The following is a 20765-nucleotide window of genomic DNA, read 5'->3' on the forward strand; positions in this document are numbered from 1 at the left end:
GGAATCATATCCTCGGTTTCTCTGTGAAACTTTATTTTATCTTGTCCCGTAGATGGTAAAGAATAGTGTGTCAGATGAAAAGACTATTTAACGTTTAAAATAAAGAATAAGAGAGAACAAAACAAGTAAATAAAGTTTGGAAATTTCTAATACACTGGAATGCGGAAAGCAGCTTCATCAGAAAATGAGAGCGCTGCTGGTGGGTGTTAAACAACAAACTGAAAATGATGTGAAACAGTTGCTTGCTCACAAAATGCACAAATTTGTCAGTAAGCATAAAATGGCATCTGTGAATATCACTTTCACAGCAGGAAGGAGGATAAAATATCACTTATGTCGACTCAAATACTTATGGACACAGGCCTGCGCATGTATATATTTGTGCAATCTGTGATATTTGGGAGGGATATAAAAGGGTCAGAACATCAATGTCTTTGAAGTTGACAGTAGATGAGAGGGGGAGACGTTTTTCCAGGCCGGACTCTGTCTTAGTCTGTGTTTAACAAGTACTTTTTGCCTGCCGATCACTCTACTTTCCTCAACAAGGAATCTCTCTGTATGCCATCATGGCTTTAGAAGATATTTGCAGTTTCCAGGAAAATCGCAAATGGTTATCTGCTTCTTCTGTGGAAGGTGCGGTCCATTCTTTTCATATGACTGACTATGACAGCTTCGGATTAAGGAGACGTGGGAATTTTGAGACAACTCCTGAGGCCCCACTCCATTTTTTTATGCCAAACTCTGCCCCTTTCAATCCCAGATCATTGTTCCCGTCCAACCAGTCCGCGACCATCCGCAGGCCTTTCCCTCTGGCTCATGGAACAACGACCCTTGGTTTCATTTTCCAAGATGGCGTCATAGCTGCTGCAGACACACGTGCCAGTGCCGGGGGGCTTGTTGCAAGCCCTACTGTTAATAAGATTACCCCCATTCACTCCCACTTGGTGGCCACCTCCTCTGGTAGTGGCGCAGACTGCATGTTGTGGGAGCGACTTTTGACCAGAGAGCTCAGACTGTACCAGCTGCGGAACAGACGGCGCCTGTCGATATGTGGCACTGCTAAACTCTTATCATTCATGCTGCATCCCTTTAAAGGGACGGATGTGTGTGTGGCCCTGACACTGTGTGGCTGGGACAAGGGAGCAGGTAGCACTGACTGTGCCAGGAGGTCACAAGACTCATCCTCTCTGATGGAAGACAGCTCCTCGGTTGCTGTTAGTAGCCAAGGTGATACTAACAGTGGCCCAAAGCTGATATACGTGTGCAGCAATGGAGCCCGACTGCAGGGGGATGTCCTCTCTGTGGGCTCAGGTTCTCCGTATGCTTATGGAATCCTGGACAGCGGACTCAGGGGGAGCCTGAGCAAAGACGAGGCCTTCTCCCTGGCAAGAGAGGCTGTGTTCAGAGCCACGCACAGGGACGCCTACTCAGGAAACAACGTGGATCTCTTCCACATCACAGAGCAGGGATGGAAGCGGAGAGAGAGGGAGGAACTGAAAGATGAATATTATAGAGACATGAAAAGGAAGGCAATGATAGTGGAGGAAAGAAAGAGACTGACTGGATTCAAAGTTCCTACATGAAACAGTGTTGCGTGGGTGCAGAGGTGGGGTCAGGGTAACATTTGTAAATAATAGTGATGTATTTAGATATAACATTACCTTCTTGAACTTCTATCTATCTATCTATCTATCTATCTATCTATCTATCTATCTATCTATCTATCTATCTATCTATCTATCTATCTATCTATCTATCTATCTATCCATCTATCCATCTATCTAGCCATCGACCATAAAGCTACAGTCCTCCAAAGCTACAGGGGGCGCTATGCTCTTTGACACCATGACTCGATAAATCATCCTTTCCTCACACGGCGGAAGCTGCCTGCTCACCAGACACTTTCAAAGATGGCTCTTGCTAGTGTGTTGAACAGTGATTGTGCGGATTTTTCTTTTGACCATGGTCAGCCTTTCGCGTTTGGATGCGAAGCCGGACTGAGCGGCCCGGGCTTAGAGGCCCCTGCGGGAGACAGCCTGAGTTTTTCTGTCAGAAACCCGCTGTGCTCCGGGGAGGACGATGACGTCGAGAGGAAAATAGAGTTTCTGCATGGAACCACCACCTTAGCATTCAAAGTAAGTGAACGAGAACCGAGAACCGAGCTGTAGCTGGTGCTGCACGACTCTGTCGAGCCGAGGAGTCGTCAACGTAAACATGTGAAATAATTCCGACTTTAAACATCACGCTTAATTCGAGCTAACACGGGACTTGTCTAAAATGTTAGCATGCTAACATGGCTACAAACGGCTTTCTCATGGTACAGGTTCACATGTTCTCTTGGTGACGTCTGTGTCTGACGGATCTGATTCTCGGTGAAGCAGGTGATCACTGTTTGGGGTTCACAGAAATGGCATCACTTAATCTGCACGAGCAACACGTCCGCTTCTGTCGCTATTCTGTCACTTTCTTTAGTTCCTTTCCAGTGCCAACAAGCTGTTAGTTAAGTCAACGTCCTGGGCACACAACCAACACACCAGGTTGACTTATGCTTCTCAAACTTAACACACTGACTGACAATATGCCCTCAATTGGTTTTTATACATGATGCTTTATCAATTTGAACTTTTACTGCTACAGGTGCTTCCTTTTTTGCGGGATTAGAATTAAATAAGGTACCAAGTTGTCACGATTATCATATATCTGTAGAGACAGGAGACTGAGAAATGTAAACACATGTTTATTGATCAAATTTGTCCTTCGGATCAAACCCTCTTATGGTTGTGTAATGTTTTTCACATGAGCAGGTCAGATGTGAGTTCATATATTTAAGGATGATATTTCCTGGCAGGCTTTCTAAGCATCTATGGTAGAAGGAGAATATCCAATACAATTTCTAATTATAATGTATTATGTTATGTGCTATTTGTTTATGTATTCACCTTATTATTATTTAAGATAACGTAGATGTAAAGTGTGAGGGCTCATATGATGTTCTCAGTGTATTTGATGTACCAGATATGACGTTTTGATGGAGAAATACTGTGTGTAGTTTCTTTTAAAACTGTAACATTTCAAGATCTCAATGCTTTCAAACCCCAGAAACCAATCAGTCATCTTAACTGTAACATAGAGCATTTAACTACACGCTCACACAATGTGGACCTGCTCCTTGAATAAATTAGAAGTTATTGAAGCTCTGATTAAAATGCTATCAAAACAGAGAATTGGATTTCTGAAAAATTCGAGGTAAACCTCTTATTTGTGCCACATATATCTGGAGAAGGGTGGATTTAAGGGAGTCCAGGTGTTTACATTCTGATAAACTGCATATTGTTATTTAACAACTTTCAAGAAGTCAGAGGACAACACCAAAACCAACAATAGAATTCATGCCACTGATAAGATTGTATAATGGCATGATTTAACTTGGGCCGCATTGTTTTGAAAATGCACAATAGTCATAATATTCATTTTGAGTGACACATCTTGTCTTTATAATGTAAACAGCCCGTCCTGCTTTCTCGTCTCAGTTTGTCACACTGAGCTGTGTTAACACTGCTCCTGCTTTTGGTTATCATTTTGTTCTCTTCAGGGGATTTGTTGATTTAAAGAAAGGAAAAGATAAATAAAGCCAACCTTATCCCTTAATCCCTGCGTGGGGTGGAGGCTGGTTCAATTTCCCCCTGCAGACATCTCCCCCGGACTCACTAAATCTGTTGTCTTCACTTTAGTAACGTACTGCTGTGGTGAATCCACTGAAAATCCACTGACCGAGGGTTTTGGAGGGAGTAAAACAAGTGTACTGTCTAACAGAAGTCTAATAGAAGTATCACCTCCTAACCAGTATCGCTCTGACCGAGCTAAACCTAATATTGCTTTCTGACAGTTGTACAGCAGCCGCACATCTGTTTTCTTTTAAGGGAAGCAAACAGAGGCAGTAATTGCATTATGCAGACTTGCATAGATTTTTCAGTGACTCCAGGGTGTTAAAAATAAAAAACTGTGCTTCCATATTTGGAAGACTTGATCACGTAATAACTTCTCAGTTGTATTGTGTTCCCCTCCTACTGTAATGATCTCCACTAACGTCTTCCTCTCCTGCTGTCTCCTCTCAGTTCCAGCATGGTGTTATTGTTGCGGTGGACTCTCGGGCCACTGCTGGAGCTTACATCGCATCACAAACCGTGAAGAAGGTGATCGAGATCAACCCTTACCTGCTGGGCACCATGGCCGGAGGAGCCGCAGACTGTAGCTTCTGGGAACGTCTGCTTGCCCGCCAGTGCCGCATTTACGAGCTTCGCAACAAGGAGCGCATCTCGGTGGCAGCAGCCTCCAAGTTGCTTGCCAACATGGTGTACCAGTACAAGGGCATGGGACTCAGCATGGGAACCATGGTGTGTGGTTGGGACAAGAGAGGCCCAGGTAAATGCAACAGCTGACATGCTTATCCAACCAACAGTTCCTCAGTATGTACTAGGTATTCGTGTATTTTTCCTAATGTAGATTTCTATAAGGCCTTACCTCGGACATTACCTTATACAGGATGATGACTATTCAGCTGTTTATTCTTTCTTTATAAATGTTATTCTTATTTTCAAACTCAATAGGATCCTTTTTGTTTTTTCCTTCTCTTAACAATGCATCTATTCAGGGTTTGGTGTAACATACTGGATGGGATTTGGAACATAAGACAACAGAGCTGCAATGATGAATCAATCTGTTTTAATAATTGACTAAACATTACAGCATTTTTACAACTTATGATTGCATTTTCTACTTCCAGCTTCTCAACATGAAGATTTTTGCCTTTAAATTTAATTTGAGTGACATGTAACTTAGATTTTGCGTTTCTGGTCATTCACAAACAATGAACAAGTTTTTCACCTAAAATCACTGCTGCTTAATCAACAGTGGAAATCATTGTAGCCCTCTTTTGCAATCAAACTTTTTTGATTTTCTATTATGTTAAATATTTATGTATTTATTTATTGTATAGGTCGAGCTCTGTTTTTGTTGCAATTCAGCAACAGTAATTCTTTCCTGACATGATGCACTTATTTGATGAATAATTTAAACACATTTTTACAGTGTTTAAATAAATGTAATTATATTTTGTGCATAGACTTGTCAAATCCTGTGGATTTCCAGTTACATGTGCGGTATAGAAGTCGACCCACACCAGTTGTTACCTGATTTATCCACTAGGTGGTAGTACAGCCTCTCTTATTTAAAGCTGTGGCTCTGATGTGCAGCGTGAGGCCGTAAATCACAGAAGGTGTGCTTAAAGAGGCTGCCACAGTGACACAGTAATGGGAAATCGATGAGGCTGGGACTGCGGGCCAGCAACAGCACGATGGGATGATGGACGTTGGGTCTCAGCCCTGGACAATTGGGTCGCGTGCATAATGCCTGTACATCTACTGTGATCGATGCCTGCTTTGTCTGGAAAACAGAGAGGCCTGTGTGAACAATGACGGCCCTCTCTGTATGCCAACAAACGTAAATGACACGTGTTAAATCCTGGGAAATCAATTTGGGGGAAATAATGATCCTTTTATAAGCTCAAGCGGTGTGGGAGCTTAGCCGTGGCCCCCACAATGCCAGTGATTGAATGGAGAGGTAAATGTCATGTAAATTAAATCAATCGTGATTAGGCGGGAAGCTCATTAGTCGGCTACAATCACGTCAAGAACGCTTATTCCCCTGATGGAGCGTCTTAAACTGCATGCACAATAAATCAAATAAAAGCCATGTTGAGGAGCTTGACAATATCATGTTATAACTTAAAATGTTGTGACAGTTGTTTAGGGATTCATTAGGGAGCAGTTGATGCTAGATAGCTTTCAATTAGCTTTACATTGACTGAGAGAAGTGGCTGCATTCTGGGAAGCCCCCTGTGCCGCTCCCTGTAAGGGCATGTAGTCTCCATAATAAAGAAAGGAGATTAAATGGGATGTGGCCTCAAGATAAAACAGAAAATGAATGTATGATATGAGACCATGTGATTTTACAGCCACTCCCAAAGGATGGTGTGATGCCTGTCGTGTCCCCCCCTCTGTTTAGCCTCTGTTTTTTTCCTCCCTCTTTTTATTCCCTCCTGATCCAGTGGTGATTTCTACCGGGACGGACAGATGACGGACAGACACTGACCTGTTTGATGCTAGCCACCCATCCGTCGCTTTGCTCCTCACTGACCCCTGAAAGCTGTCAGTGGAGCCAGCTGCACAGGCTGCTGTTCTAAAAAATAAAAGCCTCTTTAAGCACCTGTCAGTTGATTGATGGAGTGGAAGGAGTCTGTCTTGGCTGCCACTGTTCCAACGCGCCTCCAGTCACTGAGCGTGCCCCCACATATGCATCAGCAGTGCATCAGCCTTATGAATTTCCCGCCCCCCCCATCTCTTTTCTTGAATTGAAGCCTGCATATTTTTTGCATCTGCATTTGGCGCCGAGACCGTTAAGCGATATCACATTGGGCTCTACAAAAAGCCCAGGTGTGTTTGGAAAGGAATGGATGTGGGATGTGTTCTTTGGTTGCAGCTCCGCTTCTATACTTGGACCTCCTAAAGAGTCCTCATCCACCTCCGTCAACTGAGCTACTCGACACAAGAGGCTGCCTTTACAACTCTCTCTCCCTGCCTATTATATTTTTAACGAGTCCCCCAGTTTTCAAGAGGAACAGGCAGGTCTCAGAATGGCAAATTACCCCCATGCATAGGCAAGGACTGGATGATTATCATGGCAAGCTAAAGACAGGCTGAGGAAGCTGCAATTTGCCATTTGAAAGTGATGGTGAGCTTCTCTTCTTTTCCAGAAAAGCAAGTGGCTCTCCATCCGTAATAGACCGTCACTAGTTTAGCAGAGGATCTGTGCACGTGGGGATGTGCAATCTGTGGGCATTTTGAAGTGTTTTTTAATGTGCAAGATGAGCGATGGCAGTGGATATTAGAACATTTTGTATGCATGTGTTTCCCAGCGCGATTATCATTTTCACAGGTTTTCGCTGTGTGAGGCACTGTGAGAAACAGGCCTTTTCGCAGGCGTTCCTTTTCTCTTTTTTTTACCATCTGCAGGCTGGCTGTGGGCGAGCTCACACACAGGCTGGTGCTTGTCACCCGTTCCACGTCACTCTGGGATAAGGCCTAGCAAGTGTGTCATGGCGCGGAACAAAATGTCTTGCATGTGTCCATGAAGCGTGGTGTAGAGCAAACTGTCCCTCACAGGTCCGTCAGAGCATCGTGGGTTCGGCAGTGCACATGTGATCACATGTAGGTGTGGGTGTGAGTGTGTTGTACTTGTCTGATGTACACATGATGTGAGCACGTTGTAGATTTTTTTTTCACCCTTACTCTGGAGGTGCGGTTACATGCGTAGCTGGGGTTGCGGGCCGATAGTTAATTTTTGGCGTATTCACAGGGATCAATAAGGTCTGGAGTTACGCCCCTGGGCCGGCACTGATGTGGCCCGTGCCTCGTCAGCAGGTTCCGTGGCCGGCTCTGTTTTACTTGAAGAGGATGCAGCTGTTCCGATCTGCCAGCCTTACTTCACTTGGAGAGGTTGCAGCTGTTCATATTCTCTCTTGAGGATGCGGTGTGCGTGTGTACTTGCTTCGAAGTTTGTTTGTGCGAGAGTGGGGATGTTAGATCCACCCACTCATCTCAGTTATCCTGACAAAGCTCAACACCTAAGTCAGGAGATCGAAGGATGCTTTCTGCAGCGACACAATTCTCTTTACACATTTCTTCCTTCCTTCCTCCCCCTTACATTTCCACTCCCTGAAACTGCTTTCGTCCTTTCTCCTCAGGGCTGTACTACGTCGACTCAGAGGGAAACCGGGTGTGTGGTGACCTGTTCGCCGTAGGCTCGGGCTCCATGTACGCCTATGGCGTGATCGACAGCGGCCTCCGGCAAGACCTGACCGTGGAAGAGGCCTGCGAGCTGGGTCGCCGCGCCATTTACCAGGCCACATATCGCGACGCCTACAGCGGAGGGCAGGTCAACCTGTACCACGTTCACAGCGAGGGCTGGACCAGGGTCTCCCAGGAAGACGTGCTCATGCTGCACCATCAGTACAAAGAGCAGAAATAATCAGGAATAGAGAGGGTTAGATAATTCTCGTGTCTACTGTTAAAGATGTTCTGAAATGTCAGTAGGGTTAACACATGAATAAAACGGTCTCATCTTCGGATTGATTTCAACTTGTATCACTTATGCGACCTGTTTTGACTTGTTGCTAGCTCAAAGCTTTATTTTGTACATTTTTAATTCTTTCAGTGAGCTCATTCCACGGCTAGTATGATTTGAAGGTCTGCTGAGAGGTGGCCGATGACTCAAACATGCTTTAATTCAGTGTGGGTGTAGTGTGTTGCTTGCCCTACATACATTTAATTTGGATCATACCCTGGGAAACTACATCTTTCTCAATAAACCTGTGATGTTCTTTTTCCAAGAGCCTTGTTTTTGTTGTGTTATTATGAGCACTGACTTTACCTTGAGGTGAAATGGTGAATCACTGTATTTCTCTGAATTTACTCTTTATGTAAATGCATGTACCCAACGCCACATCCTGCTTCTGATGTAGTCGCTCTGCCTCTGTTGGTGTTTACATTTCAGTCAGCTGTTCCAACAGCTGTTGGGATTCGGAGGTAGATGCAAAGCCTGTTTTGTCTCCTATATGTTCTGCGTTTATTAGCTGAGCGGAGCACTGTCTAAATAGCACTATTTAATTGCATAGCCCCAGCCTCAGTAATTGTGCCTCCTGAGTTGTAACAGTGCGTTTTCTTCCCCTCATTGAGAATGTTCCCTGCCTCAGCTCGCATTGCACAAATTCCTCTTTTAATTGGAAGGAGAAATGTATTCTTTAATTCCTCCCGACGCACTTCGCTCCTGAATGCACACTGTTGTGTGCCACCCTGCCACGGTGTTTTACAATGTAACGACCCACGCTGGCAGTCTGCGCCCCTCCACTGGGCTTTATGGTCGGGAATAAACACTAATAAAGGGGATGGGGTAGACATCCGCAGCCAGCGCACCTTCAAACAATGGTTAAAAACTAGTTTCACAGGTGACTAGTTAGCAGATGGAATAGAAATAGGATTTCGATAAATGGAAATGAGCGGGTTTCCTCAGTGCTGCGGGTAAATTAAAGGATGGGAATTGCAGCATCAATAGAAGCAGATACTGGTAGAGTGGCTGCACATGCCCCTATAGACATACTATATGCTAAAAGGCAGCAGATGTGGATACAAGCATAAGAAAATTAAAAGGAACAAAAAGAAAAAGAAAAAAAACGTACCATCCTCCTGTGATTAGAAGATAAAAAGGATTTATTTTACAGATGGATGGACTGTCTTACATCTTCAGAAAAGTGGATAAAGGCTGCATCCATTAAACATCCAACAAACTACAGTGTCACTAAACCACAGTGGAGGAAAGGAAATGTCCTGATTCAAATAAAGGCTACTTTTAGAGCCTGTAATTATACTCCATAATTGCTCAACTTACTATTTGAGCAGAAGCATAATGGTGAATGTGTGAACATGGGGCAGATGTGTCCAGCGTAAAATTCGCACCTCAACCAGAGACATACTGATTAGACATTGGCTGGATAATGGATTGGCATCGGTTCTCTTTTATTTAGTCGTTGGACTGGAGACCTGGCTTAAGTAAAAATTATAATACATTTTAAATATGGTCTTGTCTCTGTGTTCCCTTTAAAACCCTGGCAGCTTGCATTTGAATGAAAAAAGATATACCAACAACTACTGATAAAGACATCAGAAACGATTTTGAGGTGAAAGGGTCTAAATTGGACATGTTCCTTGAATGCAGAAAACAGGATGGAACCATATCTGCTGAAGCTCAGGCTGTGATCAAAGGATGGCACAGGGTGATTCATAATTTGTGGGGAGGTCAGAGGATGAGAGCGAGTGACTGAAGAATTTCAGAACACAGTAATTGTTCTGTCTGCACAGATGATGCGTATCTCGTTCTTATCACTTCAGTTGTGGGAGAAATGTAAGGCAACGAGTCGTGGAGACGGTCTCTGAAGGATTTTTTTCTCTTCAGAAGATGCTTCAGGGTCACAGCTTGCAGAATGTTATGTATCATCTTGCTATATCCAATAACTCTTCCACTAAAAACATCCTCCAGACCAGGTCTCGCAATTCCTTCTCTCTAGCTACACCATGGGTTTTGACATGCATGGTGAAATGTGCTAAAACCACAGACTTTATGTGAAGATTGAAGAATGTATAGCTCTGAATCCCCCTCTGGTGGCTGGTTGTGGTTTCGGTCATAAACCATGGACCGTCCATGTCAGAATCAGAATCAGAATCAGAAAGTATTTATTGCCAAGTAGGTTTAGACCTACAAGGAATTTGCTCTGGTTATTGGTGCATACAATGAACATAGAAACATAAAAACATAAAAACACAATAAATACAACACACATAAGAAAAGCAATAAAAAGAAACAATATATATTTACTCACTATTTACTTCTTATTTACTCCCTTTTTCTAATATTTATACAAAGTAACATTTATTTAGACATAAACATATCTAGATAAAATATATATAATAGATAAAAGATATAAAAAGTGAAGTAAAAAGTGAAATGCAAGATGCAAGACAGTGAACAGTGTCAGATTGCAATATGCAATGTTATGCAGTATAATATAATATAATATAATGTGTTAATTTAACACATCCTTGAGCTGTGGGGGCGGAATAAAAAAAGAATCAATAACTCTTCCACTAAAAACATCCTCCAGACCAGCTCTCGCAATTCCTTCTCTCTAGCTACACCATGGGTTTTGACATGCATGGTGAAATATGCTAAAACCACAGACTTTATGTGAAGTTTGAAGAATTTATAGCTCTGAATCACCCTCTGGTGGCTGGTTGTGGTTTCGGTCATAAACCATGGACCGTCCATGTTGTTAGATGCGACGTGAAAAAAAAAGAAAAAAAATCAAAGTACATGGGAAATACATTATTTCCAAAGAGGTTTTCTGTCATTTTAGGTAATTCTAATCACTCTGATGTATTCATTATCTCCGCCAAAGAGGTTATGCTTTTATCTACCACTGTTTGCCAGCAGAGTTACGCAAAAACTACCCAACCAATATCCGTGCATGTTTCTGACTTCCTTTAACATTGGGAGATAGGTAGTGTTTCACGATTATTGTTGATTCTCAGTGAAAAATTCACAGATCTTGAGGATGAAAATCGCACATGTTTATCGGACTGATATTTATGAGTCTGTAAAAGATGTTGCAGATACAAACAAAAATGTGGATCTTGCCAATTTAAATGGGGACTCTACAGTGCCATTTTCACTAAGTGGGATTGTAACGAGTTAATTGATGAAACGGACGCCATGATTGAAAGCAGAGACTCATTCAAAATTGGTGGAGCTGCGTTTGTGGGAGGGGCCTGGATTACACGGCTCCGCCCCTCGATCACCACAGTGAAGACAGAAGCTTTCCGGATAATATGGCACTGCCCTCCACCAGGAAACTTTGGCTTCATATTTTGGAAAAAACTAGAACATGGATGAGCATTTAGTCAGGTACAGATATTCATGTACTTTGCTGGATCCCATGAACCCCTCTGATGATCTGCCATTGTTTACCTCTGCTATTTTCACCTGTGAAAGTGGGTTGAGGGTTTTGACTCAGACCAGGTAAGAACCCATTACATTTTGTCCTTCCAAGCGTTAGCTTTTTATCCTATTTCTTAGTTAGAACATATCCAACACATTCATGCTTACACAGTTGTGTGTACGGTTTCCTTTTCTTTTTAAGATCTAGACAGACATGTAGGACTTTTTGGGCTTGTTTGTGTGTGTTCTAAGCTAGTTTAGCAAATATGCTAACATGCTAAACCGAGACAGTTGACGTGCTAACATCATACTTTCTTCTATCCTGGTCCTTCTGAGCCTGTTAGCTTGCTGGTGTTAGCATTTAGCTCATTAGTTTGTCTTGCATGAAGCCAGTGTAACATCATGGCTGCTCTGAAGAGGGTGTAGGATTCATCATGTGTCGCTTCTCTTTATGACAGCGGCCGTTTTACCCTGCCTGCAGTGGGGCTGTGCAAACACCTTTTTACCTGGAGACGTGCTCAGAATACACAGAATGCTTTTGAAGCAGGTTGAATTCCTAAGCAGACCCTGTTTGTTGAAATGATTCTGTTTATAGCTTTGGGTTTATAAAGCTGTTGTTGTTTGTATGAATGTACCTGTCTGCCCTTTTGGCCTGTGTAGTCATGTAGAGAGGAAACACTGTGTGTGTGTGTGTGTGAGTGTGAGAGAGAGAGAGAGAGAGACCTTGGCGTTGGACCAGCAGTCTGCGGGCAGTGCGGTGGACACAGTGGTCGGCCTGGTGCTGAGATTACAGGTTGTCAACAGGTATTTTCAGAGTAGATGTTATTATCAGCAGCACCCTTCAGAATACTTTCACAAAGCTTTATAATCGGGACAAGATGACACTAATGGGAGACATGACAAAAACGAAGAAGAAAATAGCTTTCTTCTTATGGGGGGGGGGGGGGGGGGGTAAATTAGATGGAACGCTATGAAAAAGACCAGCTGGCGAGATTTAAAGGTGCCAGCACAATGATTTTCACACTGTGAGAAAATAACCTCTGTGCCCACATGATGCCATCTGTCAGGTGATGTGATTTCCCTCCCAGACACCAGATCCTATCTGAACAGAGGCGCCCTGGCAATTATTCACATGTATCTCACATATCAGGCGCTATTTCTCTTGATTGGCTGCTCGGACTTTGTAACCACATCTTGAAAAGGAAAAAAAACAAAAACACCCATGCACGTCTTCGGTGATTAAGTATCCGGCATCCATTGTTTATTACTGTTGATGCTTGAGCCCGACGGAGAAACAAATGAGAAGTCTATTTGGCCTGGGTAATGACTCCCGGCAGACTGCCTCTTGTCCAGCCCGAAGGCTCTTCGGGTGTCATATAATCAGTAAACCCAAGTCTTAAAATGCGTGCCAGTTGTGAAAAACAACAAAGCTGGCATGTAGATAATTGCCTCTGTGGGCCCTGTGCATCCCCGTCCTCGCCGGCGCAGGAGGCAGCTGCCGCCTCGCCTCGTTCCGGAGGTGCTGTTTCTCATCCCTCACGCTGACAGCCACACTCTTGTCATTCCCGCCGCGTGCTGGCCACGGCCGCCTCGCTCTACTCGAGACTGTTCTTTTTTCTTCCTTGCCCTCCGCCCCTTCTCCAGTAATGTTTTTGGCAATTGCTTTTTTTTTTTCTCGACTCGATTAATTCAGTGACACGAATGAACACAGCCCAGTAAAGTAAACAGTGCAGCCCTTGAGTTCTGTCCGATGTGAGTCAGGACTCGTCCGTTTCCCAGCAGGCACTTATAGGAGCTTCTGCCAACATTGCTATTGCACGCTTGATGATGATGATCATGAGGGTGATGGTAAGGATGAGGAGGATGTTAGTCCCCACTATTAGTGCAGACTGTGCCACAAGAGGCCCGAAGCAGTCGGCTGTTTATCCCTTGTCATGACACCTGACTGTATAAATGGGGCTTGTCTGTTTGTTTTATCGTCAACAGTGCCAGGCCTTGCCTCCCAGGCAAACAGAGACAGGGTCAGAGAGACTGCAGCTAAAGATGTGGCAGTTAGAGCGATGGTGGCTGCCATGGTCACTCCACTTACTCCATGTGGCTTCTGGCTTTTCTTTATATTGCACTGCGTCCTTTAATACGTGGTGACTAAGTCCCTCGGGGTAGAGAAAAGTGAATTGCGGATCCTTTTGTTTCACAGTATCAATGGCCATTTTGTCCGGCTTCTTGCTATTTTAGTGGCAGTTCAGTTCTGGTTATGTGAGCAGTTACATTTGTTTATGTGACGCACCATTACACGGCCCGTTTTTCTCTGCTGACTGACCTTGTGTGGAAGCTGATATCCTATACTCTGCTTCTGTAGTTTTTATCTGTTGAAATTTTGAATTGGAGAAATGTGTGGACGTAGAAGCTGTGATTCTTTTATGAATCATTGAGTACAGCATCTACTGTGTAAACGCAGCTTTGGATTCCACATTATTTCCCCCCTGGATGTCTCTGCTTTACAATTCTGATAGAAGAGTACTGAACTAGAGTTTGTTCTTTATTGGTTTGAAGTGTCACTCAGAGCTGCAGGCTCTCTGACAGAGTGGCCGGCCCCAGCGGAAGACCCATCTCTAGAGGGACAACTCTGCCAGGCTTGAAGCCCCAACCACCTCCCACCAATCCGTCCTGCTCTTGCACCTCACCACCTGCATGCGCCTTTTTTTTGTTCCACACATTGACTCAATCCCCCCTACGGTGACCTCGGCCCGTCGTCCACTCCCCTCCGGCATGATCCTGCTCGGATCAATGCCACCTCCCTCCCCCTGACGATACCGGCAGGGGAAATGGAGGCACTAATTACCCACCCCAGAGCTTGTTACCCAGGCTCAGCCCTCTCAGCTTTCTGGCTCGTCACCTACTACACAATTGTAACTCCGCCAGGGGGCAGGACGTGAGGGTAATAACAGAGGGTACCCATCCAAACGGACGATCGCCCGCTGATAGATGATCTGCTGGGCCGGACGTGACAGAACTGACGCGAAAGGAGGTTGGGAGTGACTCTGAAAAGTGATTGACACGCAGCTTTGGCACCGGGATTATGTGTGAGAGAAATAATTTATGACTCTCTGTTCCGGAGCCGAGACAAATGCCAGAAATGAGTAATGACCTCTAAGAAGTTCGGCTTCTGTGATCGCAAACAATAGCCGTTTGTCACTGCTGTGGAAATGACAGAATTGATGGCATTATGAGAATGAGAAGCTAATGGACTACATCATGGAAATGGCTGTTTAATTAAATATCAGGACCCTGCTATGAACAACATCTTAACATTTGAGACATTCTCACACTTAACAATGTGGCTCCTGTGGTACAAAGAAAAATATGGTCCATTGTTCTTTCTTATGTTAACTGCCTCTTTCGTTGTGTCCTTCACTATCTTGTCATCCTCTCCCTGTCCCTTTGTGTCGGTTTGAGTACCAGGGTCTTGAGCGCCCAGCAGTTGTGTCTTTGTGTTATTCAGTCTCTCATGTTTTCATCAGAGAAAAGATAATTGTTTATTTGTCTCTCCTCAAGCATTTACCCCTATTCATCATTTTTACCATAGCCCTCGGTTTCCCAACTATCCCTCTATCAGCAACTTTCCCTCACCCCCACCACCATGCATCTGCTTCCCTTCCATTTTCTCTTTCTCTCTGCCCCACCGCCTCCTGCCATCCACCCTCTCCTCCCGCTTCCTCTTTTCACCATTACACCCCACCCCATCTCACCCATTCCCCTCTTCCCTTTCTCAATATTCCCCCTCCTTGCCTTTCTTTGCTCAGGACCGATCTGCTCTCATTACACTGATGGCCCCTATGATTCAGTTGAATGGTGCACTCTCTCCCCGATGCCTCTCCAAGGCCTCCCTCGGCAGCTTGGCTCTTTCTCTGTGGGCACAATGTCAGTGTGACACTTTCTCCTCAGCCTTCTGACCTCTCGAAGGCTGATTAGAAATTGATCATCATGTAGGTCGCAGGGAGATTTATGGACTGATGCACTCTCCAGGTGTAAATGGGGATGTAAGAGGTTAATGCAAACAATGAGCGTGAAGACTAATCAGGGGGGAGTATAGGTTCACAGGCTGACATGTACGGGCGGATGTGGGAGTATTTAATACAGTGGATGGGTATTTTTGCTCATGTTTCTCACATTGAAGTAGTCTATTTCAGATCTCAGACACAACACCTCCCCTCTGAACCTATCGCTCGAGCCAGCATTGAACACTGCCTGAGCTAATACCACCTTCTTTTATTCATCCCTAATGGCGCATGTTTCAGTCCCTCAGAATTACCTGCAATACCTCTCACTGCATTTTGCTGAAACGCAAATGGTGTCCCACTGCCGTGTCCCATTTATTCCCTGTGACCTCACCCTCGATGCTTCCCCACGAATATATAGCAATATTGTGAGGTAACTGTACACCCCTCCCCCTCTTCTTTGAAGCAATGTTTTATTCACAGGATAATTTCACCCCTTTACATTTACTGTTGCCCTCTTAGCTCCCCTCAAGTCGATCCTCTGATTTAGCACGGCACGCCTAAAACATTGTCTTGACTTGTGAGTGACAGCTGTAAACTAGAAGGGCTCTGAGTATGCACACGTCAAGGCTGATGCCCAGTCAAAGCAGTGTTTCCCATTCGTTATCTGCACTGTGGCGGCCCAAGGAATTCTAATTTGTCCTGCCACAGTTTCATAATGAACCAAATATTTGTTATACTTCTCATAATAACATAAGAGAACTTTCACTTGCTGTTTTGCTCTTTTACTGCATTGTATAGCTGTGTGCTCGCTTGCGTTATTGTCCATAAAGTTTTTATCACTCATTCAGGACCTCAGACGCAGTTCTCTTCCTCTTTTACTCTTTAGTCTGTGTACCTGTTACTCACAATCTGTTAGGCGTGAGAGCGACCTTCGTGTGTGGGCAAGTACACCCCCGCTACCAACATAGATTAAATTAATTCTGTGGGAAATGCTGCAAAGAAAGAGAAAAGAACTCCTGGATACATACGTTATTGCAGTAGTTTTTTGCGTGGTCCTGCTAAATAACAAATGCTCCTTGGCGTAATTTATCAAGTATCAAAACCGGCCCCTTTTTTCTGTTCTTTGCCAGTTCGTCTAGTGTGTTTTTCCTAGCTTTCCAGCATTATCCCTGTTTCACTGGAGCCTGGACCCAGGATTCCCTTTTTGCCTGCTCCCTGTCGGATTTGTTTGCTGTCTCTGTCTGTCTGCCTGTTTTTTGACCTCTGCTACTCCTAAAACTGCTCAAGTGTCGTGCTTCTTGGTTCAGGTTTGCCATTTTGCGCACCCTGATAGCCTCTGTCGATCAGACAAACAGATGATTAGGCTGATAAGCCTTTTATATGTGAAAGTCATAAATATGTATGGTTTGGAATTTGCTTATGAGCTACTCAATAAGATTCCCTCTGTTGATTGTGGGACGGTCTAGTAACTAGTTTCCTAGATCCAACAATCTTATCCGGTTCAATTTGAGCCTTTGGTCTGTTTTAACAACGTTTACGCAGCATTCATCTTGTCATCCTCCTGCGCAGTCCACCTCTGCACATGAAGTGCACAGTCCGCTACTTCGCAGGAGGTGCAGGTGTTGAGTTATTTTCATGAACTAAACAGTATTGCACTTGAAGATACGGATCCATGGAGTGTTTCTTATTTCAAATTGCACAATCGGCTTTATTGCAGCTCACATCAAGTGTCACAGGTGTAGAGAAGGCCTCCGACACCAAAGAGGACAAGAGTTTGATAAGTAGAAAGTAGAACAAGTGATTTTCTATATTTGAGCTTGAGTTTTGCCTCAGCAGCTCAGCCCATCGTTTGGCAAAGAACTCTTTCAAGGTCAGTCCTGCTCGTCCGGTTGTTGAATCGTCCTCATTGTATTTTTCACAGTTGTCAAAAACAAGGTTGACGTCCATGATGACTGTCTCGAAATTTAGTTACCTGCAAAGATTGGAAATGGTTTAATTGTTATTCAGAGACAGCATTCAAATCAGAAAAGTATCTGAAATAAAGGATGTATGAATGTATGTATAACACAAATGTACTGGTTGTTGCTGAGTTTGTTTCCAATGGTGGAAAAGTCCATGGGCTTCTTAATGATCCTCTTGTACCAGGGTGCGGCTTTGAGGTTGACTGGAAAGAGAAAGGGCCGCGCGTCCGGATGAGCCTCCAGCTCAGCCAGCACAACTCTGGAGGAAAATGAGCAGTCAACAAAGCTGATATTTTAATATAGTTTCAGATATTTGTGAAAGTTTGAAAGAGATTTTTAAGTGAACAAGGATGATTGGTCATGTCATCACAGCTCATCTAACTAGATGACCAACAACAGTCCCCTGACAAAACCACAGTTAGATTCTTTACATCTGAAATTTTATGTGGATCTGCACAGGCACAATACCAGTCCTGTTTTTTTCACGAAGATCCATAAATCATTCTCTGAGAAATTAGCAAAAATGTTGCGAAACATCCTCTCTTGCAATGTTAAAGTAAAAAATCCACAACTAAATCTAATCTGATGGGTTCCTCCTTTGGTCAAGTCCCACTCCCCCAATGTTTGCGCTTATAACAGTGAGATGAAATAAATGCGGTTTTCTATCCATGCAGGGAGAATGCATTCATACCTACCTGTACATTTCCAGCCAATCTCTGTAGTCTTTGGCCAGTTTGGCTTTTTTGGCACAGGACCCACGGCTGTCAAGCTTGGCCCTGCCTCGCTTCCCTCCCCCAGCTGCTCGGTTCTGTTGGGATTTATTAAATGGATGTGGACATGTGGAACAATGAAGATATCATTGGACAGTTGAACAGATTGAAGCTCGTTGAACTGCACTGCTTGTGGACTAGGAGATTGTATTAAGTGAAAGACAAGAGAAAAGGGTCTCAGGTTTACCTTTGCTTCACAAAAGCGACAGAACCATTTGCCGTCATGAACTTTGGGGATCCTAGGCCGGTGGCAGTAGGTGTGGCAGCCTTTATAGCAGCCATGACAAAGAAAGAGCAGTTCTTCATTATCCCCCTTTTGACAAAGGTGGCAGTGTTGTTTCCTGGTGATGGTGCATTATAAATTGATGATAGTGTATTTTTCTTCTTATCCTCTGTAGCCTGTATAATTGCTTGTCCCTTAATTGTCCCTGATAACCAGTTAATTTAACTGAAATAAGCTCACAGCTTCAGCTACTCTTCCTGAGCTACGGTGCTGAAATATGGCCAGAAGAACATTAGGATACTGCAGTGAAATTGACCTTTGACCTTTTGGATAAAACTCAAAATCGGTCACAAACAACACATAACTTATTTATTAATGGCAGAAGAAATTGGGACACACTGACGGAAGGATAATGCGCAATGATACTGCTGCAGTTTATGGCTGTCGCTGGCATGGACATAATAAAAACAAATATTTGATAGCGAGAGAAAAGAGGCATCACTAACCAATTTCTGAACCGATTTCTGCAGCTGCTTAATACAGAGCGACAGCTGAGCCGAGCTGCGGACTTCTTCTAGGGCTTGGTGCCACAAGCTCATCCCAGGAGTCACCTCCTCCTCACTGCCCTGAGGGACACGGAGTTGAAATATGGTGATTGGTGATAAAGTAAGGACCCGAAATCCTATCTGAGCACATACTGGAGAAGTAGTCTTGAAATCAATCTGGGATATTTGTATTTGTATGAGCTGTAAGTAGACAAACGTTCAGGATTCTTTTAACTTGATCTGCAGACTGGCAGAGATGACTCTCCTCTCCACCTGCTGCTGTTGGTGGATGTCCACCTCCATGGCCTGCTCCTCCACACACCAACTCGCCACGGTCTTCTCCCTCACTTCCTGTTTCTCCGGCTTCGCAACATCCAACGCTGCCCCCATAGATACATACAAACAATACAGCAAATGACTGTCTATGAAAAGCAGCATAATTATACATATTCATTTGGGAGCAGGTGACGTGAAAATATCAAATAACAGTATGTTTTGTATTAAAGATAATTAAAGTGATCAGAGGAGTTGTGGACACACCATCTTTGCTGTTGGCATAGAGCTGGGACAAATACTCCATATGTTCTTGGAGCTGTTTCTGTAGGACCTTCTCTCTGATGCCTCGACTGTGGAGCGCCTCCACCAGACTGTGGAGCTCCTGCACGTCTGACACTCGCCCCCAACCGTGCAGCAACTCTGCCAACCAAAGAGAGAAGTATTGTTAATTGCTTAATTTTAGCAGCATAAGGAAGTTGTAAAGCTGAGTGACAGTCATCACAGCATGTATTCCAGGACTGTCTGGGCAGTGATGATCTTTAGTCCAGCATATTTCACTTGTGCTTACTGGCAGTGAGCTATTCTTACCCTTAGGGACAGGCTGAGGTATGGTGTAGTCCTGGGTCTTGGCTGCCTCCCCAGCAGGGAACAAGGCACAAGGTAGCATGTCACCCAGGCCCTCTGCAGTGGAAGGGATTTTAGCGGAGCTACTTTTCTGCCGTTTGTAAGGATGGGCTCTGGAAGATCAAGCCTTTTTGGCCACTTTCTTTAAGATGAGTTTGAGACCGTCTTTGTCCTGCTGGATCTCTGATGTGGCTGTATCTCGGAATGTGCTCGTTGCTAGGCTGCACACCCACTCCATCTCAGTCTCTTCCAGCTGCCCCTCCTTTATTCTGGTCACCTGAGCCGTTCCCTGTGTCTCCCTCAACTCTTCATAACCTGAGTAACATTTAAAAAATCAGCTCAAAGTGCATAACAAACTTAACAATTCAAATGTATAGTTCAATGTGAGTTTTCATCTTCGCTGCTCTCCATGCCCTCAACAAAGATGCCGCCACACTGTGGGAGAAGCCAGTAACGCCTCTTGTAGCGGTCCTGTCCAATCATCATGGAGCTCCTCAGGTTGGTCATGTGATCCATGCTTTTGTTGATCTCACTGCAAAGCAACATTGAAAATCATGCTTCAATTCTTAGATTGATAAATTTGCAGCACACTGCAGCGGGCAGGAGATGCCTTTCAAAGGGTTGCTGGTACTAATGAAAGATTAATGAAATATTGTTTGATGCAACCTTTTGAAACTATCCATCAAACCATGATTTGTCATATTCCTTTTGATACATCCACTGTTTCTTCACAATTTGAGCCCTCATGAATAAAACAAGTG

At 44.1% G+C, this 20765-nt stretch overlaps 2 protein-coding genes across 2 annotated transcripts; both read left to right on the forward strand.

The window, feature by feature from the left end:
• Positions 1–607: 607 nt before the first annotated feature.
• psmb11a (proteasome 20S subunit beta 11a) lies at positions 608–1583 on the forward strand. Its single transcript, XM_053438924.1, has 2 exons — positions 608–633; positions 761–1583. Exons 1-2 carry the CDS (start codon positions 608–610, stop codon positions 1581–1583), a joined length of 849 nt encoding a protein of 282 aa, XP_053294899.1.
• Positions 1584–1869: 286 nt separating this feature from the next.
• On the forward strand, positions 1870–8448 carry psmb5 (proteasome 20S subunit beta 5). The gene is made up of 3 exons (XM_053438785.1): positions 1870–2135; positions 4116–4422; positions 7802–8448. Exons 1-3 carry the CDS (start codon positions 1911–1913, stop codon positions 8083–8085), a joined length of 816 nt encoding a protein of 271 aa, XP_053294760.1. The 5' UTR covers positions 1870–1910; the 3' UTR covers positions 8086–8448.
• The last annotated feature ends 12317 nt before the right edge of the window (positions 8449–20765 follow it).

The sequence above is a fragment of the Pleuronectes platessa genome, chromosome 13 (assembly GCF_947347685.1).
Source record: "Pleuronectes platessa chromosome 13, fPlePla1.1, whole genome shotgun sequence".
Taxonomy (NCBI): domain Eukaryota; kingdom Metazoa; phylum Chordata; class Actinopteri; order Pleuronectiformes; family Pleuronectidae; genus Pleuronectes; species Pleuronectes platessa.